We start from the raw sequence: 23,852 nt of genomic DNA, 5'->3' as shown, positions 1-23,852 counted from the left end.
GCATCTAAAGAGACTTCAAGATTAGACCAATATAGCAGAAATGTTCTAATTAACTTCTGATTTCTAGAAAAGACCAGCTTCTTGACATAAAAGAAACAACAGAGGAAACAAGGAGAAAAAGAACAAAGCAAGCAGAGCATAGATTAGGAGTGATAATGTCAATGATTTGAATGGGCACAATGTTCTCTTGTTAGCTCTTCTCACCCCGGGCTCCTTGCTACCTTCAGGTTTCAGCACAAATTACCACTTCTTCAGAAGGGCCTCCCCCACTTAGTCTCTACTACATCACCCTATTTATTTCCTTTACAGCACATACTACAGCCATCCAACTTTTGTCTCTTTGTGGTCTAGATCCTCCACTAGAACTTGAGCTCCATAAAGTCATTTTGTAGCCTGTTACCAAGCATTGCGCTTGGCACAAAGAGCATTCAGTATGTGTTGTATAAATGAATCAGTGCCTTTGGGCTGTAGAGTGATTACAGAGAAAAGAATTGTAACAATTTCGTTGTTTTGGTTGCAGGCAGCCATCCATGTTGTTCTTCAACAGCTCTAGTAAGCCTAGAGTATAAGACATGTACAGTGCTGCCATAAGGGCAATGCGAAATTGTTACTGCATTCAGACAGACAAACTGTCCTTAACATGACTAAAAGCACCCCATATTGTGGTTAATGTGTTCTTTGTAATTAGCTTTTAAACTATGTGGGTTAAAATGTGTGTCATTTTCCCCCTCAGTTGAGTCTTTTCCACTAAGAACCAAGACAAGCAATGAAAAGTTCTAGCATTGAGAAACTGAGCCACGCTTTAGGGTTCTGTGAGAGAGAGGCCTAGGAGTTTGCTTGAGATTGAAGATCTCACTTTCTACTATAGAATTGTCTTTCAACTGTAAAATTAATATAACCCCACTACTGCCGTTGCTTTCCATCTCACCCTTGTTTTGAGAAACTAGGTAGGAAGAAGAAAGCAATACACCTTTTTGAGACTATTCTTTTGCACCAGTGCTTCCTAGAGCCGATGCCAAGCTAGACATCTCCTTGGTGCTCACTCAGGCGGAAAGGCAGGCTGGGACCTGGTCATAGTCCCATTAAAAAGCTGCATGTTGAGTCCGGTTAATTAGGGTCAAGCTACCTTTTATGCAGTTCTTTTTCCAACTCCTGTGCGTTTAGTAGTCATGATTAAATGGTCCAGCTCTATCTGCTGCCACAATAAAGTGGTAGCCCCCCACCGTCTGCCCACAAAGTGGCAAAGAATAATTATCAAGAAATCCCCAAGGGGGCGTTGGAGCGCTATGAAGAAGAGGCGGATCCGCCGGATCGCGCGGTCCCTCCATCTCGTGGAAAAACTCCGGCGCCCAACCTGAAAGACCCGGTAAAGGAAGCCGGAAATTTCTCTATCCTTTCGAGACCCAAGATGGCCCGTGGCTCCTCGCTCAAGGTCTGGGTGTTGGGCCCGCACATCCAACATTAGGTGAGGTCACTTCGTCCCCAGCTTCCCAGCCGCCAGTAAGGGTGCGTCGTGAGTATGTCGGCTGCTAAGTCTGGGGCACGGCGCCGGCAAAGCCAAGAACGAATGCTCAGGTTTGACAGAGGAAACCAACCAAGGCACTTTGCACTTCTCACCCCGCTGTCCCAAAGGTTTCCTTATGGGGCACGGCGGGGAAGAACTCGTAGTACCCACCACCTCCTCCAAAGAAAAAACCCAGCTATCGGTTCTCGTCCGTTAGGCATGGGGCCGGTATCCCGGCGTCCTCTCCGCCGACGTTTGGGGGCTGGAGCCGCTCTGGCCGGCGGCCGGCTTCTCTATGGTGCCGGCCGCGGGGAGGGGAAAGGGGCGGGGCCGCCGTTAGCGCTGCGGGCTTCAGGCTGGAAAGACGAAGGTGGGCGCGGCTGAGCTCGGAGAGGGCCCGGGCGGGAGGGGGACGGAGTGGACTCCGCCAAACTGCGTCCTGAGGTGGGAAGCCGAAGCCCCAGGTTCCAGATGGGGAGGGCGTGAAGGGGCGGCGAGCGCGCGGGACTCCAGAGGCAGCGCGGTGTGCTTGACCGCCGGCACTGTCCGACGATCCCGGGATGTGCGCGAAGGTCCGGCTCCTTCCTCCGGCTTCGTGGAGCCTTCGAGATTCCACAGGCACCCAGTCCTCGCCTAGGCTCTGTGTCCCTGGCGTTTCCCTGGCCCAGAGCGGGGTGACGGGGTTCTTGTCGGAGTTGCCCATTGCCCTCTTTAACAGGCACGAGAGTCCCAAGCGCCCCGGGTCCCTGAAGGCGTGACTACTGTTAAGTGTGACAGGATCCCTTCTTTGCATAGGAAATGCTATGACGCCAGGGCTTCCTGCCCTATTTTCTTAATGGGCGTTTTAAAATTACTGCATCACACCAGCCTTGGGAAAGAATGATTTGGGGAATTTGCTGAGACTCGATAAATGTTTAAATTCAGAATTGTATGTTTTATTCCTAATGGTGTAGGAACTAAACAAAAGTTTCTGTGAAACTGAGCAGGATTTGTGTTTCTTTCCTTTGCAAATTAGCTGCATTTGGCATCTGCTTTAGGTATTATAGCATTAAAAAATTAAATATATTAGGGGCGCCTGGCTGGCTCAGTCGATGGAGTGTGTGACTTGATCTCCGGGTTGTGAGTTTAAGCCCCACCTCCGGTGTAGAGATTACTTTAAAAAATTAAAATTAAAAAAAAATTAAATATATTAACTTTCACAGCACTGACATTGAAAAAGACTTATTTGTAAAGCAATACTAAAGGTAGTTATCAGATTTTAGACTGCTTTTACCTCAGGTTTTTGTAAACATTTGTGTGATGGGAAGAGTGAAGCAGATGATATTTATTTTGGGAATTTGTTAGTTCTTTGTTTTGGCAGAAAGATTTGTCTAAGATTATTAACAAACTGTATAATAGTGCATAACTAAAGTGACTGGCTAATTATGTTTGTGGAGTTAAGGAAAGGGAAGATTACTACTATGTATACTTAAAAGGCCCCATAGTTGATGATATTTTACTATAATGGAATGGGGTGTGGCAGTTTGACCATCGTAGAAAGTGGCTGCAAGTCATAAGGACATGTTAGGCTATTATGAGATAAGAAGTCATCCCCAAAATATTTTTAGTTCATAGGCTGAGGGTTGCTTACCTGCTTACCCCTTGTATTAGTATAATGAAATATTTATTAAATACCTTCAGCACATTAGATTTTATGCATGAGAGGCTTAACAGAAAATTACAATTATTGGGCGCCTGGGTGGCTCAGTTGGTTAAGCGACTGCCTTCGGCTCAGGTCATGATCCTGGAGTCCCAGGATCGAGTCCCGCATCGGGCTCCCTCCTCAGCGGGGAGCCTGCTTCTCCCTCTCCCACTCTCCCCTCTCATGTGCTCTCTCTCTCTCTCTCAAATAAATAAATAAAATCTTTAAAAAAAAAAAAGAAAGAAAGAAAATTACAATTACTACTCTTAAGGGAACTACCCAACAAAAGTAAGTATGTAGAATAAACAAAGTTATGTTACAGTTTTTGAGGTTCCAGTGTCCATTCTATTTGTAGGGGAGTGGTAGGAAGTGGAAAAAGGAAGAAAAAGGTATGAAGAAAAATGGGTACACTTGGGTGTCTAAGAGACAGTAAATAAAAGGCAGTACACTTATAAATGTTCTTTCTCCCCCCCCAAAAAATGTTTTTTTCTTATCTTCATACTCAAAATCTAAGCTAAAGATGTTAAATATGTGCCCTAATAGAGTGGAATAGATGTCAGAATTGTGTTTCTGGGACCATAATTATACCTTTATAAAAATGGAAAGAGTATTGTGTTAGATACCTATTACTATATAACAAATCACCCCAAAACTTAGAGGCTTTAAACATTTAACAAGTATTATCTCACTGTGTCTGTGGGCTAGGACTTTGCAAGAGGCTTAGCTGGGTGATTCTGGCCCAGGGGCCCATGCAGTTGTAGTCCAGATGTTTGCAGGGCTCTAGTCATCTACAAACTTGACTGGGGCTGAAGGATCTCCTTCCATGTTCACTCATTAGCTTTTTGTTCCTCTGTCATCAAGCAAGCTGTTGTATACTCTCCATTTATAAAATGCATTTCGTGCTGCCCCATTATGTGTATGTGTTCCTATTCATAAACCATGATAGAGTTATATTATTATAAACAATAAGGTTTTCTTTTTCAGGTCACTAAATCTGGATCATCATTTAAAGACTTGAAGTGATCTTTTGATGTTTCACTTTGCTCGTAACACATCATTAGCCTCCCCATCTTTTTAAAATCTGAACTTAAAACACAAGGTTAGTAACATTTAAATATATTTGGGGTGATGAAAATTGTTTCAAGAGTAAAAGAAGATGGGTGTAATGCAGTGGCTTTATAGTGGCATCATGCAATTTGCAATTAAGTGGATAATGACCTCTTATTTTTGTCCCCTTTCTGGGATAAGATTTGAAAATAAATTTGTAATAAATGCAGATATAAGCATAGTTTGAGTGGCAGCAGAGCTTTTCTCTTGAACTTCTATGTAAGTGTGTCCAGCCTACATTCTTACGCTCTTTCACCTGAGTGACCTTCTTTCTTCTTTGGGCTAATTTGCAGGCCACAGCTTACTGAAGGAGGGGAATGTTTCTGCTAGTGTAGCACTTCTCTGGCGTGGTCATTCATTGAAATTTGTGTGTCCCAGTTCCCATCCAGCTAAGTGGATACTGGCATCTGTCTTTGGTTCAAAGGGATATTTTATAAACTTTAAGATTATATGCACCGAACCTTTAAACATGTTGACTTCTTTATCCATGCAAGTGTCAAGAGTTTATTTCGTAAAGTAAAAACAAATGCTTCATAATTTATGGGACTGTCAATCCTGAAGTTTATAGAAAGGTTTCATGACTTGGATGTATCTTTTGCCTTTTTTACATTTTGGTCTTGCTTGAAAGTACTTTGAAATCACTCATTTCCTCATCCTGGAAGAATCTGTACACTTTAACCCAATCTTAGTGCTTTTCAGAACAATTTTCATTATTGCAAATGACCAAGAATTTGAGGATTGTTGTAGACTCCATTATCATTAACAAAACAGTTATTCAGTGCAAAGCAAGTTTTCTTCACCATATGAAAGAATTAAAGGTGTCTGTATAACTTTATTTCACCTGGAGATATAGAAATCTTTTGTACAGACTTTGCATGTGTCAACTAATACATAAATATGAACAAATTATTTTTATATTATCAGTTTGACTTATAAGAATTGTATAAAATTTTATTAATGTTTATTGATGTTATATATGCTAATATTTTTATTAATATATATTTTTAATGTTATAAGTATGTTTCTACTTTTCAAAAATTATACCTTTAAGATACTGACTTTAGCATCATGGTCTGAGTTGTTTAATGACTTCTGACTAATTTCAGAGTAGCTTTATTTGTTTTGTGGTCATAATAGAAAGACATTAGAAATCTTTAGGGAGGGGCGCCTGGGTGGCTCAGTCATTAAGCGTCTGCCTTTAGCTCGGGTCATGATCCCAGGGTCCTGGGATCTCGTGCTACCCAAGCACCCATAATTCCCTAAAGATTTCTTTCTTTTTTTTTTTAAAGATTTGTTATTTATTTATTTGACAGAGAGACAGCTAGAGAGGGAACACAAGCAGGGGGAGTGGGAGAGGGAGAAGGAGGCTTCCCGCCGAGCAAGGAGCCCGATGCAGGGCTCGATCCCAGGACCCTGGGATCATGACCTGAGCTGAATGCAGACGCTTAACCCACTGAGCCACCCAGGCACCCCATATTTGCTTATTTTTAAGTGATTTTTGATATATATTGTCAAATTGTGTACTAGAAAATTATACTAACTTATACTCCTGTTAATAAACAGAACGAGTGATCATCTTCCTACCACTACTAACAGAAAGCATTAGCAATCTTTTGTCAATTGTACATTGAAATACTGTTTTAATATAATTCAATTGATTGCTAATAAAGTTGAAACCTTCTAATAATTTTTTTTGATCATTTGTATTTCTTCCTTTTCCAAATTGCCTTTTGATAGACATTGCCCACTTTATTATTGGAATACTGATTTTTTCCTCTTAATTTTAAGAGACCTTAATAAAGTAAAACTTTGAATCTTTCCCCATCATAAAGAGAATCACAATTCCTCCATTGTCTTTAACTTTGCCATGTATAAGTTTTATATTCTTATGTAGTCATGTCTATCAATATTTTAAAAATAATTTTGAGGGACACCTGGGTGGCTCAGTCGGTTAAACATCTGCCTTTGGCTCAGGTCATGATCCCGGGGTCCTGGGATCAAGTACTGCATCGGGCTCCTTGCTCAATGTGGAGCCTGCTTCTCCCCTCTGCCTGCCGTTCTCCCTGCTGGTACTGTCTCTCTGACAAATAAATAAAAAAAAAAATTTTTAATAAAAATAATTTTGAGCTCCTCTCTAAAAGTCAAGCTAGCTCGACTATGTAGAAGTCTGTTTACAAATTCATGTAAATATCCCAAACTTGATAACCAAACTGATTACAAAAGCTATCTAATCATAGACATTTTCCAGGGCTAGTCAACGACATTGATTCCCTTTGTTAATTTAACCAGGGAAATGTTCTATCATGTTGCAAAACTCTGATCCGTGTGGATGTGACATTTTAAAACCTAGAGTTGTTTGATTAAACAACTCTACTGTATTGAACTATGCGTTGCACAGATTGAAAGGAGATGATCCATTCTCAGGTTTCGTCTGATGATTGACTCTCTCCAGTATTACTTAGCAATTAAAGCCTAACAGACTGACTACTAGTGTGGACGGCTCTTCCTGTCCAGCATAGTATATTTGTGAGTATGCTGTTCTAATGCAACTGGAAGAAACAAAGAGCCCACTTTCCACAATATGTGCTGAGAAGGCCAAATACTGTCTTTTCCAGCCTCCCTTGTAGCTAGTCATGTGATGTAGGCCCAGCCAATCAGACACATATCCTGCCCCATCCAAATAGTGTATGAGTTCAAATAAGCAAATACAGTCAAGAGTCTTCCACGGCAGCAGTGGACAGGGCAGCACTGACTCAGTGCCGGTGGTAATACCTGGTGACAGGGGGTTAGGCAGTGTAAGCTGGGCTCCGTGCTGGGGAGGTCTTCATCAGACCAGTTGTCTGGTGTCATTTTCACTGAGGTGCTCGAGGCATAACTTTGAGGCCTGATTCTTGAAACCTGGCTGTGATTTCCCAGTATCCTTTTAATAAATTTGTTTTTTGCATTTACTGCCAGAGTGTTTTCTTTTCCATGCACTTAAGAATCCTAACCGATACAGGATCAGAGTTAAATAATAATTGTTCCTCTACCAATTTAGAATTATATACACATTCCCCACACCCCCATACACACACTTATTTGATTTCTAGACTTTGTGTTCACCTTTCAGTACTTACGTTACTCTGCTTTTCCAAGTTTATTGGCATTAACTCTTTTAAATGAAATTTAGAAACACTTTGTGAAGTTCCTAAAAGAAAATCCCTTTATGATTTTAATTAGATTAATATTAAATTTATGGATTTTATTTGAGGAGAATAACACCATCAGTGTCTTCTTACTCAATAAAATGGTCTGGCTCTTGTATTAGTTACATTCCATCAAAGAAGCAGAACTACTTTGCCTGGGATTTAGACAGGGGTTAGACCTTCTGTAATTGTGGGGACTGGGAAAGCAGTCTGGACAGACTCCTGCCTCTGAGTCTGTTGTTGAGCCTGAGGGGGTTACAAGCCAGCTAGACAGACACAGTCGAGAAGGGAAAGTGGATGTGGAGGAGAGCAGGGACAGAATGGAATCTGCATTGGCTTCTCACCAACTCCAGTTTTGATGCTGTGGGTGATGATCTACCAGGAGAGGCTAACACCCTTGACCCGGGGATTGCACATGCAGACCCAGGATTTGGAGAAGCTGAAGGAGCTGCAGGCCAGTCCGCTTCCCCATGCCAGCAAGGCAAGCTAACAGATCATGTGCAAGCTCCACATGCAAGGAAGAACTATACAAGAACTTTACAAGGAAGGGAATTGAAAAATGTGCTTCCAACTAAGCTGAGCTAACATAGTATGAAGCCACCAGAGCTCGAAAGAACTGATTGATCTTTTGTGTCCTTTAATACAGCTTTGTTGTTTTCTTCACAAATATTTCCTGTTTAGTTTATTCCTTGGTATTTGGGTTTTTATTGCTGTTGTGAATGTTTTTTCCCACTTTTTTCTTATGATGATTGCTTATATATTATAAAGATTATTTTAGTATTTATCTTGAATTAGCCACCATTTGCAACTTAAATTCTAATGGTTTTCAATGGATTCTCTTGAATAGGCAGTCATTTCACTTGCCAACTAATGTAATTATCCTGTTCTTCCTGGTAAGGTAATGATACATTTCCTTCCCCCCCTCCCTCTGTCCCTTCCTTGCCTCGTTAAGTGGAATGAAACTGCCAGAACAATATTCTGATAGCTTTACTGTTTCTAACTTTTAAGGTAATATTTCTCGGTTTTCATGATTTTGGTTTCTGGTAAACTAGTGTTTCTCAATGTTTAGTGAATATAAAAATTACTTGGTAGTCATACTTGCTAAAAATGCAGATCCCAGGAATGGATATTACATTTTGCTAAATGCCGTTTAAGTATTTAATATGCAGTTCCTGCTGGATAACAGATCCAGTATATGAAGATTTTTCATGAATTCATTCAACACTTATTGAGCACTTAGTATGCATGAAAGATATAGTAGTGAACAAAGTTGACTGAGTCCTTGCTCTCTGAACTTTTGTTTTCCTTCCTGAAATGTGTACAGAGCATAAATACTTGAAAACAAGTATTTTGGCTTTAAAGGTATTACTTGTACCATCATTTAAGCTTAGTTTCTTTGAGCTAACTAGGCCACTCTATTCTTTTTAACTAGGTCCCATTCCCCCTGCTTATGTTCCCTCTCTCACTGTGTCTCTTTCTGTCAAATAAATAAAATCTTTAAAAAAAAAAAAAGTGATGAATTATATTGCATTGTGGTCAGAGAATTTGGCCTGAACATTTCCAGTATTTAGATTTTATTGAAGTTTTTCTTGTGTAGTTTTCATTGTGAAACTTCATTGTGAAGTTTTTCTTGTGTAGAGTAAATGGGTAGTTAACTTTTGTAAATGTTTCATGGACAATTGGAAAGAATGTGTTTTCCATGTAAAATGTGTAATTTTAGACCTGCATATGAAATCAAACTTGTAATTATATTATTTAGATTATCTATACCTATTTTTGGCTACTTTATATAATTTACATATCTTACCTGTTTGTGGTTTGTCATGTAAGCATCTTTTTTTTTAAAGATTTTATTTATTTATTTATTTATTTATTTATTTATTTATTTATAGAGGGAGAGCAAGAATGCAAGAGAGAGCATGAGCGGGGGGAGGGACAGAGGGAGAGGGAGAAAGATTTTCAAGCAGACTCCACTCTGAACACGCAGCTTGACTCAGGGCTCGATCCAACGACCCTGAGTTCATGACCTGAGCCGAAATCGAGTCGGACGCTTAACCAACTGAGCTACCCCAGTGCCCTGTAAGCATCTTATATAACTTTATTTTATCCCTTTTAGTACCACTAAGTCTTTTGCCATGAATTTTGTATTTGATATTAATATTACCACGGCTGCTTTATTTGGCTTGTATATTCTAGATATATATTTTCTCATCTCTTTATTTTGTATATTGCTGAGACTTTTTGTTTGAGATATTTTCTTATGAACAATAACTGGGATGTTTCCTTTTGTCCCAATCTGTTTCTTTATAGATAAATTTAATACGTGTGTGTTTGATGTTTGGTCCCTTTTACTCTTTTGGGGGGTTGGGGTGACAGTAAATTCTTTTTTCTTTTTTTTCCTTTTATGTTTTGCTGTACTGATCAAGTTTTCTTTATTCCTCTTCTGTCTTCCTAGTGATTTAGAAGTCCTGTTCCTCCATCCTTTTTCCCCCAGAAATTGTATATAGCTGTTATAATTTCAAAGGCAAAATTATGAAATTCATGATTGTCACAGAGGTGCCATAATTTAGTTTATGTAGAATCCTACAGTCATAATCCATTTCTCTCAGAGCTTTAGTAATGTTGCCCCACAGTATTTTGGCATTTATTGTTGGTATTAATCACATTTTCCTTTTGCAGATAACCTTTTTGGCTGGGGCGGGGCAGGATTTGGAAACTCTAAAGGATTTTATGTTTATCTTTTGAATTTATTTTTTTCTTTCAGTGCTTAACTCTTTGTCATTTTTTTCCCCAACAAGCTTTGAGAAAATTCTTCAAAAATGTTCTTACTCACTAATTGTGTTTTTTGAAGCATTCATTTTATTATGCATTGTTCCTGTTGAGCTTTTATTTGGGCAATCAGACTTTTCATCTCCATAAGCTCTTGTTTTCAGAGTGCTCCTTTTACATGAAAGCCTGCTGTTGTTATTGACAATAAAATATATTCTCCTAACTTTTTAACATCTTTGTTGGAGTATAATTGACATAACATTTTGGTACATTTTGATGTATATATGAAACTATAAACCATGAAACTATCACCACAATCAAGATAATGAACACATCTGTTCCCCCAAAGTTTCTTAATGCTCCTTTTTTATCCTTCCAGCCCCACTGATCTGCTTTCTGTCACTTAAATTGGTTTACATTTTCTTGAATTTTATATAAATGGAATCATGTTCTGTACTCTTTTAAAAATATTTCCAAATGAAAATTTCAAATATATAGAAAAGTAGAAGATAATATAATGAACTATAGTATATCCATTACCTATATTAAACAGTTATAACATTTTCCATACTTACTTCATTTATTTACTTTTTAAAAATTAAGACTTTCTTTTTTATTGCAGTTCTTGGTTTACAGAAAAATTGAGCGGATTGTACAGAGTGTTCCCATATGTTACTTCTCCCTCCACACACATTTCTCCTTATTACTAACATTCTGCATTAGTGTGATACCTTGTGACAATTAATACACCAACATTGATATATTGATTGAAGTCTGTAGTTACATGAGGGTTCATTCTTTGTGTTGTATAGTTCCATGAGTTTTGACTGTGTACTCTATTTTTCTTTTCTTTTTGTTTGGCTTATTTCACTAAGTATTATTTTGAAATTCATCAATGTTTTTGTTTGTATTACTTTTTTGTCTCTTTTTATTCCATGTTTTGTTTATCCAGTTGGGTTGTTCCAGTTTGGAGCGAATGTAGATAAAGCTGCTGTGAACATTCATGTACAAGTCTGTGTGTGGGTGTATGCTTGCATTTCTCTCAGGTAAATACCTAGGAGTAGAATGACTGAATCTATGATAGAAGTATGTTTAACATTTTGAGAAACTGAAAAGTGGTTTATCATTTTAAATGTCCTCCAGCAGTGTATGAGAGTTCTGGTTGCTCCACATCTTTTCTACGTTTGGGATGATAAATCTTTAATTTTAGTCATTCTAATTAGGTATGTCTTGTATCTCATTGTGGTTTTAATTTGCATTTCCCTAATAATTAATGAGGTTGAGCATATTTCATGTGCTTATTGATCACCTGTATATCATCTTTGTAAAGTACCTTTTCAAATATTTTGCCCATTTTTGTATTAGTTTTTCTATTATTGTGTTTCCAGAATTCTTTGTTCTAGATATAAATCCTTTATCAAATATGAGATATACAGATATTTTCTCCCAGTCTGTGGGTTGTCTTTTCGTTCTCTTAACATAGTCTTTCAAAGAGCAGAAGTTCTTAATTTTGATGAAGTTCAACTTACCAATTTTTAAAAAACAGGTCGGCCTTTTGATGTTGCTTCTAAGAACTCTTTGCATAACCCAAGGACACAAAAATATTCTATGTTTTCTTCCAGGATTTTTATAGTTTTATGTTTTACTTTTAGTTCTGTGATCCGTTTTGACTTAATTTTTGTATATGGAGTGAAGTATGGTTTGAGAGTCATTATTTTTGCCTGTGGATATCCGCTTGTTTCAGCACCATTTGCTGAAAGGACTATCTTTTCTCCATTTACTTGCTTTTGCATGTTTGTCAAACATCAATTGACAGTGTATGTGTGGACCTATCTCTTCTTTTAATTTATTTTATACATATATATTTTTTAAGTAGGCTCCACACCCAGTGTGAAGCCCAACACAGGGCTTGAATTCACAACTCTGAGGTCAAGACCTGAGCTGAGATCAGGAATCAGGTGTTCAACCAGCTGAGCCACCCAGGCATCCCTGTGTGGATCTATTTCTGATCACACTTTCTATTCTGTTTCATTGCTCTATTTGTCTGTCCTTATTCCAATACCGCACTGTCGTTAATTACTGCAGCTGTGTAAGCCTTGAAGTCAGATGGTGTAAGTCCTTCAACTTAGCTCATCTTTTTCCAAGTTGTTTTCCTGTTCTAGTGTTTTGTGTTTCCCTATAAATTTTAGAATATATGTAATGAGCAATGGATAGTTTTTATTACAGAATGGAAGTTGAATCATCCTTAATACATCATTTAGTTATTCTTTAGTCTCAGAATTAAAACAATACAAAACAAAAACTTCAGGTATCACATAATATTGATAACTTTAACTGGATGAATGATTTCAGTATTCTATGCCAGGTAAGTACTCAGCACAGAATTATGATTGCCTTTTTATATCAATTAAAGTTCTGTGGTTAGAGGCAACAGAAAAGAAAAAGGGATTTATTGGAAGAATCCTGGGTTAGCTCATAGAAGTAAAGTAAAGGGTAAGCTGTAAGAACTAGGGCAGCTCTGAAAAACTTAAAGATTGGACCTGAGGAGTTGATGTCCTTATGATTCTTTTTTCTTAGGCTGCTCCATGTAGTGGGGCCCAGGTCTGTAAGAAGAAAAGGAACTTTCTCCCACCAGCTCCACTTAGGAAAATTCTAGAAGGAAGTCTGATTGGTCCAGCCTGGATCACCTTAATCACCAGATTATTTATCACTAGTCTAATCACTACTGGAAAATGATGACTAATTAGTCATTACTAATTAATTACTACTACTGATAAGAGAGACAGAGAATTCTAATTGGTCAGCTCCAGAGTTTGGGTATTGTGATGAGCAGTTTTCCTAAAGGAAGGAGATGCTGTTTTCAGAAGTTTGGAAAATAGTTGCTGGGTACAGAGACACAATGGGTACCCACTACCATGTAGCACACATTGCTGAGAGTTTTAGATGACCTCAAAGTAATAGATTACAGTTGGTGGGCTTTCTTAAATTCACCTTGATACATACTAACATGTAAACTGTTGTTCCTATAAAGCTAACCTATTCTCTTTGGGCTGTATGTCATATTGTATATAACATGTAAGAAGTACAGTTTTGTTATACTTGAAAGTTACTAGGAGAGTAGTCTTAATGTTCTCACCACATGCACAAAAAGGTAACTATGTGAGGTGATGGAGATGTTAACTAACCTTATTGTGGCCATCAGTTCACAATATGTCTGTATATGAAATCATCACAGTATACACCTTAAACTTAACAAGTATTATCTACCAACTATATCTCAATGAAGCTGGGAAAAATAAAATGAAATTACTGACAATGGTCAAAAAAAAAAAAAATACCAGTTTTTACAGCTTGGTTTTGTATTTGTGAAATTATTGCTGAAGTTGTTTTGTTTAAATGTTACGTGGCATTAATCTTTTCCTCTGCTTTCTATTTTAGGGTGACTGGGAATGTAAACAAGAATAAGCTATTTGTTTCCTGATGGCTTTTAGTATATACTGACGGATTGTCTGGGATGGCATCTGAGGCTGAGAAGACCCATGCTTTACTCCAGTCTTGTAGCACTGAGTCTCTTATTTCCAGCCTTGGTCTGGGGATATTTTGCCTAGTAGCCGATAGACTTCTTCAGTTTTCAATAATTCAGCAAAATGACTGGCTTCGAGCCCTCTCAGATAACGCTGTACATTGTGTGATTGGCATGTGGTTGTGGGCAATTGTCATTGGAGTCAAGAAGACAACTGACTTCGGAGAAATCATTTTAGCTGGATTTTTAGCCTCTGTTATTGATGTAGACCACTTTTTTCTAGCTGGATCTTTATCTTTAAAGGTAAGAAGCATATATGTTTAATTTTTCTGGTCTTTAATTTCTTTAGCACCATTATATTGATCTTCACAGCATCATTTTAGAACTAGAGAAGATTATCCTTATTTTAAAATAAGAAAGCCCATTCATCCAACTTTTTTTTGAGCACTTAGTACTTCCTTGAAGGCGAACACAGACATGTTGCTAATCAAGTTATTGGCATCACCAAGGGCCAAGGATGCATACAGAGCTCAGGACTCACTAAATGTACCTGAGGAGTTCTGTGCGGGCTTTACAGAGCATGGTCCCTAGCCAAGTCTTGAAGGAAGCATTAATCAACAGGTTTAAAGTAATGGGGGTCATTGTCAGGGTTCTCCTGGGTCTTTTTTCACTGTTCTTTCTTCAGGACCACACTTATAATTTCCCCCTTGTTCTTCATGTTTCACAGTTAGTATGCGGCTTCTGAGTGTTCCATAACAGGGGAAGAGCTTTAAGATGATTCCTAGTCCTGGGGAATGACTTCATTGGATTCATTTCCCAGTCCCTTGTGGAGCCAAAGGTGTGCATTTCAATGGGCTGATTAGGGCACAGTTCCTGGTGGAGAAGTTTGAGGAATTTCACTGAGGTGTTTAGCTATACAATGACCTATTAGCTTTGCAAATGAATGGAGCTTGAAATACAGTTAAGATCATATTTTCTAAGTGTCAACAGATTTGCCTGCCTTTTCCATGCTTATGACCTGTAAACACTCATAGAGCACGGACTTTGCTTTGTTCACCACTGGCCTGGAACAGTGCCTGGCTCATCTAGAAGGGGTTCAGTAGGTATTTGTTGAAAAAATGAGAAATGATCACTTCTTCCTTTTATGTGTCATATACCATGTATTTCTTAGAGGTTGTCTCACTTATTAAAAAACTTCAGTAAGGAATCAGTAATTCCTGATTAAAGACAAATTTTAGCTTTTTTGCTGTAGGTGAAGGCAGAATAACATTGTGTTTGAGATTGGACTCAGAAGACATGAGTTTGAATCCTAGTATGTGGTGTTAGAGCACTTTCTTGTCTCAATGTCTTCTTCTGTAAAGTGTGGATTCTGTCATTACTTACCTCACCTGGCGGTCATGGGTGTTAAATGAGCACATTAAAGGACAGACCCCAGCAAATAGTTCACAATAAATGTTAGAGTAGAGATTGGGATAAACTACCAAGCATCATAAAAAGTGTGGTTCCTAAATACATTCATCTAGAATTTATCGTAAGGGAGAAGGAAGAATGTAGCGTAAACTCTGACTGATATTCAGTCAGTAGGTGAAAGTTAAAGACACGGGTTTAAGGGTCGTGTGACTGCACTTGGTGAAGGTATAGTCTCTTTAATGGATGGCCTTGCATTTTAATGGTGGGAAGCTTATGCCTCTAATTTTTTTTTTATAGGTACCTAATTTTTTTTTTTTACTCCTTCTTTTCCTCTTTACACCCGGTGTCCAGATGATTCCCCACCCTTCCTTTCTGCCGTCTTCTGCCCCAGAACCAGTGCCTCCTAAAGCCTTGGAACATGCACACTTTTAAGTCCTTGCTTTGTAGCCAGTGCTCTGATCAACCAGGACCGTTTTCAGTGCTTCTCTTTCCAGTGGTAATTTTAGATCAATCGTAGGTCCCCTCATCTTTCCTGGCTTGTGGTGGGAGTGTGAGAGAAAGCGCACTGATGTGGTGTGTATTTTAATACTTTAGAGTATTTGAAGTTTTGGGCACTCTGGCTTCTGTCTATGCTGAGTGGGGTTTGGTATAGTTTTATTTGCCCTTGTCTGTAATGTTTTTGAGGATATGTGGGGAGATTCGGATTTAGGCAATCTTCACTGCCCTCGGCTTCCTTTTTATTTAGAAATTATCTAATTGAAAATTAGCCTTTAGAGTATGTGAGAGCAAAACCTTACTCAGGAATCATTCAGGGGGGCACCTGGGTGGCTCAGATGGTTGAGCGTCTGCCTTTGGCTCAGGGCATGATCCCAGGGTCCTGGGGTCGAGCCCCGCATCGGGCTCCCTGCTCATCAGGGAGTCTGCTTCTCCCTCTCCTTCTCCTGCTCCCCCTGGTTGTGCTCTGTCAAATAAGTACATAAAATCTTTTTTTTTTTTTTTTTTTTTTTAAAGATTTTATTTATTTATTTGACACAGAGAGAGATAGTGAGAGCAGGAACACAAGCAGGGGGAGTGGGAGAGGGAGAAGCAGGCTTCCTGCCGAGCAGGGAGCCCGATGTGGGACTCGATCCCAGGACCCTGGGATCATGACCTGAGCCGAAGGCAGACGCTTAACGACTGAGCCACCCAGGTGCCCAAATAAGTACATAAAATCTTAAAAAAAAAAAAAAAAAAAAAAAAAAAATCATTCAGGGCTTGGTTAACCCTGAAATTTTCATTTGTTTAGTTACTGATTAAATGTTTTGTACTGGTTTAAAATTTTTACTGGAATTTAACTCAACTTTGTAATACTTATTTAAAATAATACAATCTTTCTAAATGTTGTTTTAAGTGCATTCTGAAAATATTCAATGCTAATATAAAGTGGTTACAACAAAAACATTTCCTTTTCATGCCCTTGTTAATAGAATATTTTATTCAGTTGTGAGATTTTTTTCAATGCTTAGAGGCCCCAGATAATTCTCTAAAACTCCAAATTTACACAAACCAGACGTTTGGGATATAAATTACATTTGTATTGTGACTTTTCTAAGCAACTAATAGGAAGCTTTAAAAAATTAATCACCATGTTCTTGAGATCTTGGTTTCATTGTTAATGCAGAGAATATCCCACTCACTCTTCTTTGCTTTATATGTAACAGATTTAATACATGTGTTCATAGGTGATGCAGAAAATGTTTGCATTGTATTTCTAATAGACTCGTAGAAGATGTTTTAGAATATTAAGAAGCATCTACCAAATTTTGTTTGCCAAGAGGGAAATGATACTAGCTACTGCTCTCCCCGGCAGGCTGCTTTGACTCTTCCACGAAGACCTGTTCTTCACTGCTCTACGGTCATACCAGTTGTGGTTCTGACCCTGAGGCTTACTATGCACCTTTTCAAGCTCAAGGACTCATGGTGCTTTCTTCCCTGGATGTTATTTATATCGTGGACCTCACATCATATCCGAGATGGAATTCGTCACGGCCTGTGGATATGCCCATTTGGAAAAACCTCTCCTTTGCCATTCTGGCTTTATGTCATCATCACCTCCTCTTTACCTCACATCTGTTCGTTCGTTATGTATTTCACAGGGACCAGGCAAATGATGTCTTCAAAACATGGGATCCATATTGACGTCTGAGGTAACCGTATGCCAGTCTTAGAGAAGCAGGTGGTTCTGATAATGATAATTAAGGGTGGCTGACATTATCAAGTGAATTTTTAACAACATACTATATTTATTATTATAATTCCTGAATCCTCTTGCTCAGGAGGCATGTACACTTTTCTTTTTTAGGGCACCTGGGTGGTTGAGTTAAGCGTCTGCCTTCGGCTCAGGTCGTGATCCCAGGGTCCTGGGCTCCCTGTTCCACGAGGAGCCTGCTTTTCCCTCTGCTGCTCCCCCTGCTTGTGTTCCTGCTCTCGCTCTCTCTGTCTCTGTCTCTGTCAAATAAACAAATAGAATCTTTAGGGGGAAAAAAATATCTGATACTGAGAAACAAAACATATGTTTTTCAAAATGAAGGATTTTTAGGAAATTTGCTATTTCCTTTGTTCTTTCAGGTTGATCTGTTAAAAATGATTAACCTTTATTAGAGAAAGAAAATTTAGTTGCTATAAAATTTTACATTTTCATAGTTTAATGTTACTTTGGTATAAAAGTCAGTGTCCTGATGGCACTTGCTTTTTTTTCCCAGTACCATTTGTTGTCTTTAGATTTTCTTACACATTTGTGATTTGTAATGCTAGTGATTGTGTGCCTTATTCTCTGAGAAATGGTGAAGCAATGCCTTATCCAAAGCATATTTTTCTTATCTATTAAGTTAAACAGAGCTGTGTAAATTGTTGTAAAGGTTCACGTTCTTTAGTTTTTCTTTTTGTTGTTAACCAGTTGGTTGCAATCTAATTATGTTTTAGAATCTGTTAGATTTTACATCTGTTATCTTTCAAGAGCAATGATTGTGTCAGTTTGGTTGGTATAATAAATATTATATAGTGGGGGTAAATTTGAATAAGAGATTTTTTTTTAAGTATATAATTTCAGAAATCCATGGAAATAAAACATATATCTTGTATCACTTTTTCTGACTAAATTACAAAACTCTACTTTTTTCTTTCTCCATATTAAACAAAGGAATGCCATTAAAATATAGGGCCTTATATAAGAATATCACACTGGCATTTTGGGGGCTGTCCTCTAACTTTTTGTATTAGAATGGGAATTCACTGGGGCTCCTGGGTGGCTCAGTTGGTTGGGCGACTGCCTTCGGCTCAGGTCATGTTCCTGGAGTCCCTGGATCGAGTCCCGCATCAGGCTCCCTGCTCGGCAGGAAGCCTGCTTCTCCCTCTGACCCTCCCCTCTCTCATGTACTCGCTCTCTCTCATTCTCTCTCTCTCAAATAAATAAATAAAATCTTTAAAAAAAAAAAAAAAAAGAATGGGAATTCACTTTGACCATGACTCCTTGCTTAAACAGTAACTACAGATTTTAAGTGTGGGTTTATCCTTGTTCCTTCCTCTACCATCAGAAATGCTCCTTGTCCTCTAAATAGTCTATAACAGTTGTGGTGGTAACCTCTAGAAATATAACAGCCAACTTCCCATGCCACCATTTTGTTTTTTTATCTTATTGAAAAAGTTTGTGTCAGTATAACATTATATTGAAAATAGGATTATATCTTGTTTGCATGTATGTGTTTTCTCCATCCACTAGATGTCCTCCATTCATTTAATGGAGGCTGGTCCACTGATCTGACCTTCCAGTCTACTGTGTTCTTGAGGCCTGTTAGTTATGCTAACTACTCAGAACTTCCACCATTGAATTGTTCTCTACTCATCCTCAAGCCTAGTTACCTTTAAGTGGTGGGCTAAGTTAAAACTCCCACGTATCCTCACCTCCTTTCTTCAACTTAGGCAGCCACCATCACTACCTCCAATCAGGCAGACACTCCCTGGCTCCTTTTTCTTTTGACAATTAACTTAGTTTTTCCCATTTTCCCAACTAAAGAGGAGAGGAAATAGGGGCTATCTGGTCCTTGCTCACTACTGTCATGGCTAAACCTTTTATCTACCACAGTTCTCAGTTTCTTTCATTTGATATCCCAATATATTACTCATTCTCAATCTTTACCCTCACAGGCTATCCTCTAAGACTCACTTTCACCTTCTTTGATGATATGAGCGCCTGGATCTCTTTTTTCCTTTTATTCCAACCCTTGATTTTATCCTCAGCCATCAGATGACTCACCTGAATATTCCCTTCTTCTTTAACCACTGACTCATCACCACATCACATCAGCCATGAACCAGTACAACAGTCCTCTGTACCTCTTTGGAGGACACTGCTCATTGCTGAGATCTCAAACATTGTTTACTTTTTCTAGACCAGTGGTTCTCAAACTCTAACATACATCAAAATCACCTGTAAGACTTGTTAGAACAGGGATTGCTTGAGATCTACCTCCAGAGTTTTGACTCCGTAGGTCCCAAGAATTTGCATTTCTAATGAGTTCTCAGTTGATATTGTGAAAGGTGAAATGAAATGGGGTCACTTGTGTCAAGGGGTTTTAGAATGCAGCCGGGAGGCCATTAAGGAGGTGGGCCTTTTGCACGTCCTCACTGATGGAACCATGAACTTTTGAACTGGGTCAGACTGCAAATATTCCAAGGACTCAGCCTGAACACCTGCAACTTGCTATAGTAAGAGACTTTGCTTAGCGATAGCCTTAGTAACCAATTATATTGGGTCAAGAGTAGCTTTCTGCTGTCAACACCAATAAAAATTCTTTGTAAACAACCTATACAAACTTTACTTTTTTGCTTTAAAAACCCGACTTTGCTCTCTAATGGGACACTATTTGGGTTACTACCCAAATTTGTGTACCCCGAATTGCAATTCCTTGACCCCAAGTAAACGTTCTTTCTTAATTATTGCCTCCTGACAATTTTAGGTTGACTATAGGACGCAGCTGTTCAGGAACCCCACTTTAAGAACCATGACTGTAGACCCAACCTGTTTCTTTAACTTCATTCCCTTCCCTCCTCTTCCTTGAGCCAACTCTTTGTCTTACCGATACCTTTAATTTTTCCCAACCTTCCTTTGCCCCCAGGTCCATCCAGTCCTGTGCTAGGTACATTTAACTCTGTTCCTGTCCTACCTATGCAGTGCTAGAGGTTACTGTTTACTGTTTCAGCACTCCAATGCCCAGCTATCCTCGTGTACTGTCCAATTAGCCAATCCATATAATCCACATAGTCTGCTTTCCCCAGTTCTGCTTTAGGCCACATGTTTTGAAAGTTGTTACGAAACCCTGCTGACTCGACCGGCTACCTAACTTCAACTGGGGTTTTAATAATACTTTGCTCACTACTGAACAATTTTTTTTCAAGTATGGTACCAAACAAGACAATCCCCAGAATATCTGACCCTATTAGATCCAGCCCCAAGCCAGGAAGCTCACAGCATTCCACTGATCTGAGAAATTCATATTGATATTCAATCTCCGCAGTTACTTTGCACTTTGCATAAACCCAAGGCATTGCCCACCTATGTCCCCTTGGCATTTCTTTACTTCCCAGGAATAATGATGCTAATTTAAGTGTTTCTGAGGCATTTTACCCTTTGCCTGACCTTGCAAGGAGTTTTTTGGCTTACATACCCAGCAGCATTAAGAAATGTGGCTTCGACATTTGGCAAGAGGAGGGGAATGTCAAATTCAAGCTCTAACACCCATTCTGATCCCCCTCAGTACTCTGTGTGAGCTTTCAAAGAAAGTACCCATCTGAATTCACACACCCTTTCTCATTATTTATTTATTATTATGAATATTTGAGAATCATTTCTCAAATATTCATTTGACTTAATTCAAGCCCCACCCAGGTTCCCAGGTCAGCAACATTGGTGCCATGCACGTAACGTGGAAGGCAGAGAACACTTTCCGAAGATATCTGGGTGATGCCAAATAAAGTATAAATTGTGGGATAGTGGTTACATAACAGACCACATGCAGGTATAACATATCTAAATGACACAGGTCATACCTCACTACCCTCAGCTTTTGCACGAAGTCACAGGGAATGTTTGGAGCTTTTTAGAGTATTCGTGAGAGACCCTGCTATAAAAACCTCATTGTGTGCTGTAGAGGCCCTGCTCTTCTTGGAGAACCGTGTGTAAATACTACCCTTCCAACTTCCTGGACTGCCACGCTGTTTGTTTGCCCAGAGTCTGTAACAATTGTCCCTCAGTGCTGGGCCCGGTCTCCTGGCCAGCAGAGACTCTAGTGTTTCTCTAGATGCTAAACAGATTGGCACAGGACCGCTCTTTGTCAATCTGGCTTCATGAAGGGTGGCATGGAGCCCAGGCCAATCCTTCTGGAAAGGGCTCTGCCATTTCTCAGGGGTGACACCCAGAGCCAATCACTCTGCAAGCCCTCTGCTCCCATTTTCACCTATCAATCCAAGGGAGATGGGATTGAAATAAACCTCAGGGGAATCTTTGAAAGGGTAAAAATACTACAAGAGTGAGAAGAAGGAATGGAGAGAGATGGGAAGCCTGTCTACTTGGCCTGCTTAGGGGTTATAGGGTGCATGCCTGTGTGTGTCCCGAATTACTCTTCTTTTGCTTCTATAACAAATTACCATGAATTTAGTGGTTTAAAACAACATAAGTGTATTCTCTTACAGTTCTGCATGTCAGAAATCTAAAACAGGTCTCACTGGGTTAAAATCAAGGCATCAGCAGGGAGGTATTCCATCTGAGTTCCTAGGGAAGAATCTGTTTCCTTGGCTCCTTCAGCATCTAGATGGCCGCCTACATCCCTTGGCTAGTGGCCCCCTTATTCCATCTTCAAAGCTAGCAATGGTAGGTCAGTTTTCTTCACATGTGTCTTTCTGATCTTTGCACTACCAAACTCTTTCCATTGTCACCTCTCTCTCAGGCCACAGCTGGGAAGATTCTCTGATTCACAGATGCATGTGATTATCTTGAGCCCAGCTGGATAATCCAGGCCAAGTTCCCCATCTCAAGGTTCTTTATCACATTTGCAAAGCCTCTTTTGCCATGTAGGGTAATCTATTCACAGGTTCCAGGGATTAAGATGTGGAGATCTTTGGGGGCCATTCTTCTGCTTATCCCTAGAGATTTTTTTTTTTTTTTAAGATTTTATTTATTTATTTGAGAGAGAGAGCACATGAGAGGGGGGAGGGTCAGAGGGAGAAGCAGACTCCCTGCTGAGCAGGGAGCCCGATGCGGGACTCGATCCTGGGACTCGAGGATCATGACCTGAGCCGAAGGCAGTCGCTTAACCAACTGAGCCACCCAGGCGCCCCCCTAGAGATTTTTAATTGTTGTTTTGTTGCTGATGGTTTTGTTTGTTTAATATGAGCTGGCAGGACACCTCTCACATACTTAAGACTGCTCTTTTGAGTCCTGTGCACGGGACTGGAATCTAACCCTGATATCTTTGGACAAGTCACATGTCCTTTTTTGAGCCAATGAGGAATAGGCCAAATGCCTTCCAAGACTCTCTTCCTGCTCTAACTTTCTATAATCCCAGCTCTTGTCCCAATAATGGTGGGGCTCCTCGAGTTCTGGGGAGATAACCTCCAACTTGTCTTGCCAGAGTTAAGTTTACTCTTGGGAAGATAATATCCTCCTTTGTTCCTTTGCTATTGACATTATGGTTCTGTTTGTCCTCTATTTTCTCCATGTAGAACTGTTGAATCTTTGTACAAACTATTTCTCTATTCTCCATGAAAAAAAAAAAGATTTAAATTCATAAAAGCCTAGGCCAATTAAACATCCATAGTTCATTTGGGTGAAAATGAATACAGTACTTGCCCTCATACAACACTGTTTCAGTTGGCCACTGAACAAGTGTTTGATGTTTCTACTCTGTAGCAGGTTTTGTATTAAAAAGTAATGTTCTGGGTGCCTGGGTGCCTCAGTCGGTTAAGCGTCTGCCTTTGGTCATGATCCCAGGGTCCGGGATGGAGTCCTGCATCAGGTTCCTTGCTCAGCGGGAATCTGCTTGAGATTCTCCCTCTCCCTCTGCCCCTCCCCCTGTGCATTCTTTCTCTCTCTTTAAAATAAATAAATAAATCTTAAAAAAATTTAGTACACATTTGGGCATTTACCATATGGTCAGTTAAAGTAGAATGCTCAGTTGAGGCAAGTGGTAGCTTGGGATAATAGCCTCAGGATATTGGTTATCGAGCAACCAGTGCAAAAATATGTTAATGAACGGGATAGCACTTTCTCATCACACCAGAAGTTCAAATGGGAATTAATCTTGTGGGGGCTGAACCGACAATATCCCTAACCTTTCTTCCCTACCCTTACCGTTTACTGAGCAGCAATACCTGGGCAGAGGAGGCAAGGACAGGGATGCAAATCTGCATGTCACCACAAGGCACCTGTGAGGATCGAGACGTGATTATTTCCATAGGGAGGTGCCAGAGTGGAGCATGGGGTGAAGGAGTGCTATGGGGAGAAGGCTACCGAAAGGGAAGCAGAAGCAGGAAGAGATGGGAAATGATGCCTGCCTGAGGATCCCTCTGAAGGCCCAGGGAGAAGTCCCTTCAGGAGGCTCAAGGGATAAGGCTTTTTCCTAGAGAAAGAATGGCTCACAC

The 23,852-nt window shown here is 39.5% G+C and overlaps 1 protein-coding gene across 5 annotated transcripts in view; it reads left to right on the top strand.

The window, feature by feature from the left end:
- Positions 1 to 1,048: 1,048 nt before the first annotated feature.
- Positions 1,049 to 23,852, top strand: part of TMEM267 (transmembrane protein 267) — a 32,404-nt gene continuing 9,600 nt past the window's right edge. Inside the window, exons 1-5 of one of the 5 annotated variants that reach the window (XM_032415396.1) lie at positions 1,840 to 1,874; positions 4,170 to 4,284; positions 13,685 to 14,072; positions 17,029 to 17,365; positions 17,521 to 17,555. In XM_032415396.1, the coding sequence (XP_032271287.1) occupies positions 13,761 to 14,072; positions 17,029 to 17,364 (648 nt within the window). In that variant the 5' untranslated portion in view covers positions 1,840 to 1,874; positions 4,170 to 4,284; positions 13,685 to 13,760 and the 3' untranslated portion in view covers position 17,365; positions 17,521 to 17,555. The other 4 variants (XM_032415395.1, XM_032415393.1, XM_032415397.1 and 1 more) reach the window with 4 other exon arrangements.

This window comes from Phoca vitulina, unplaced genomic scaffold (assembly GCF_004348235.1).
Source record: "Phoca vitulina isolate PV1807 unplaced genomic scaffold, GSC_HSeal_1.0 scaffold17, whole genome shotgun sequence".
Taxonomy (NCBI): domain Eukaryota; kingdom Metazoa; phylum Chordata; class Mammalia; order Carnivora; family Phocidae; genus Phoca; species Phoca vitulina.
This window is presented reverse-complemented; position numbering and strand designations above follow the sequence as displayed.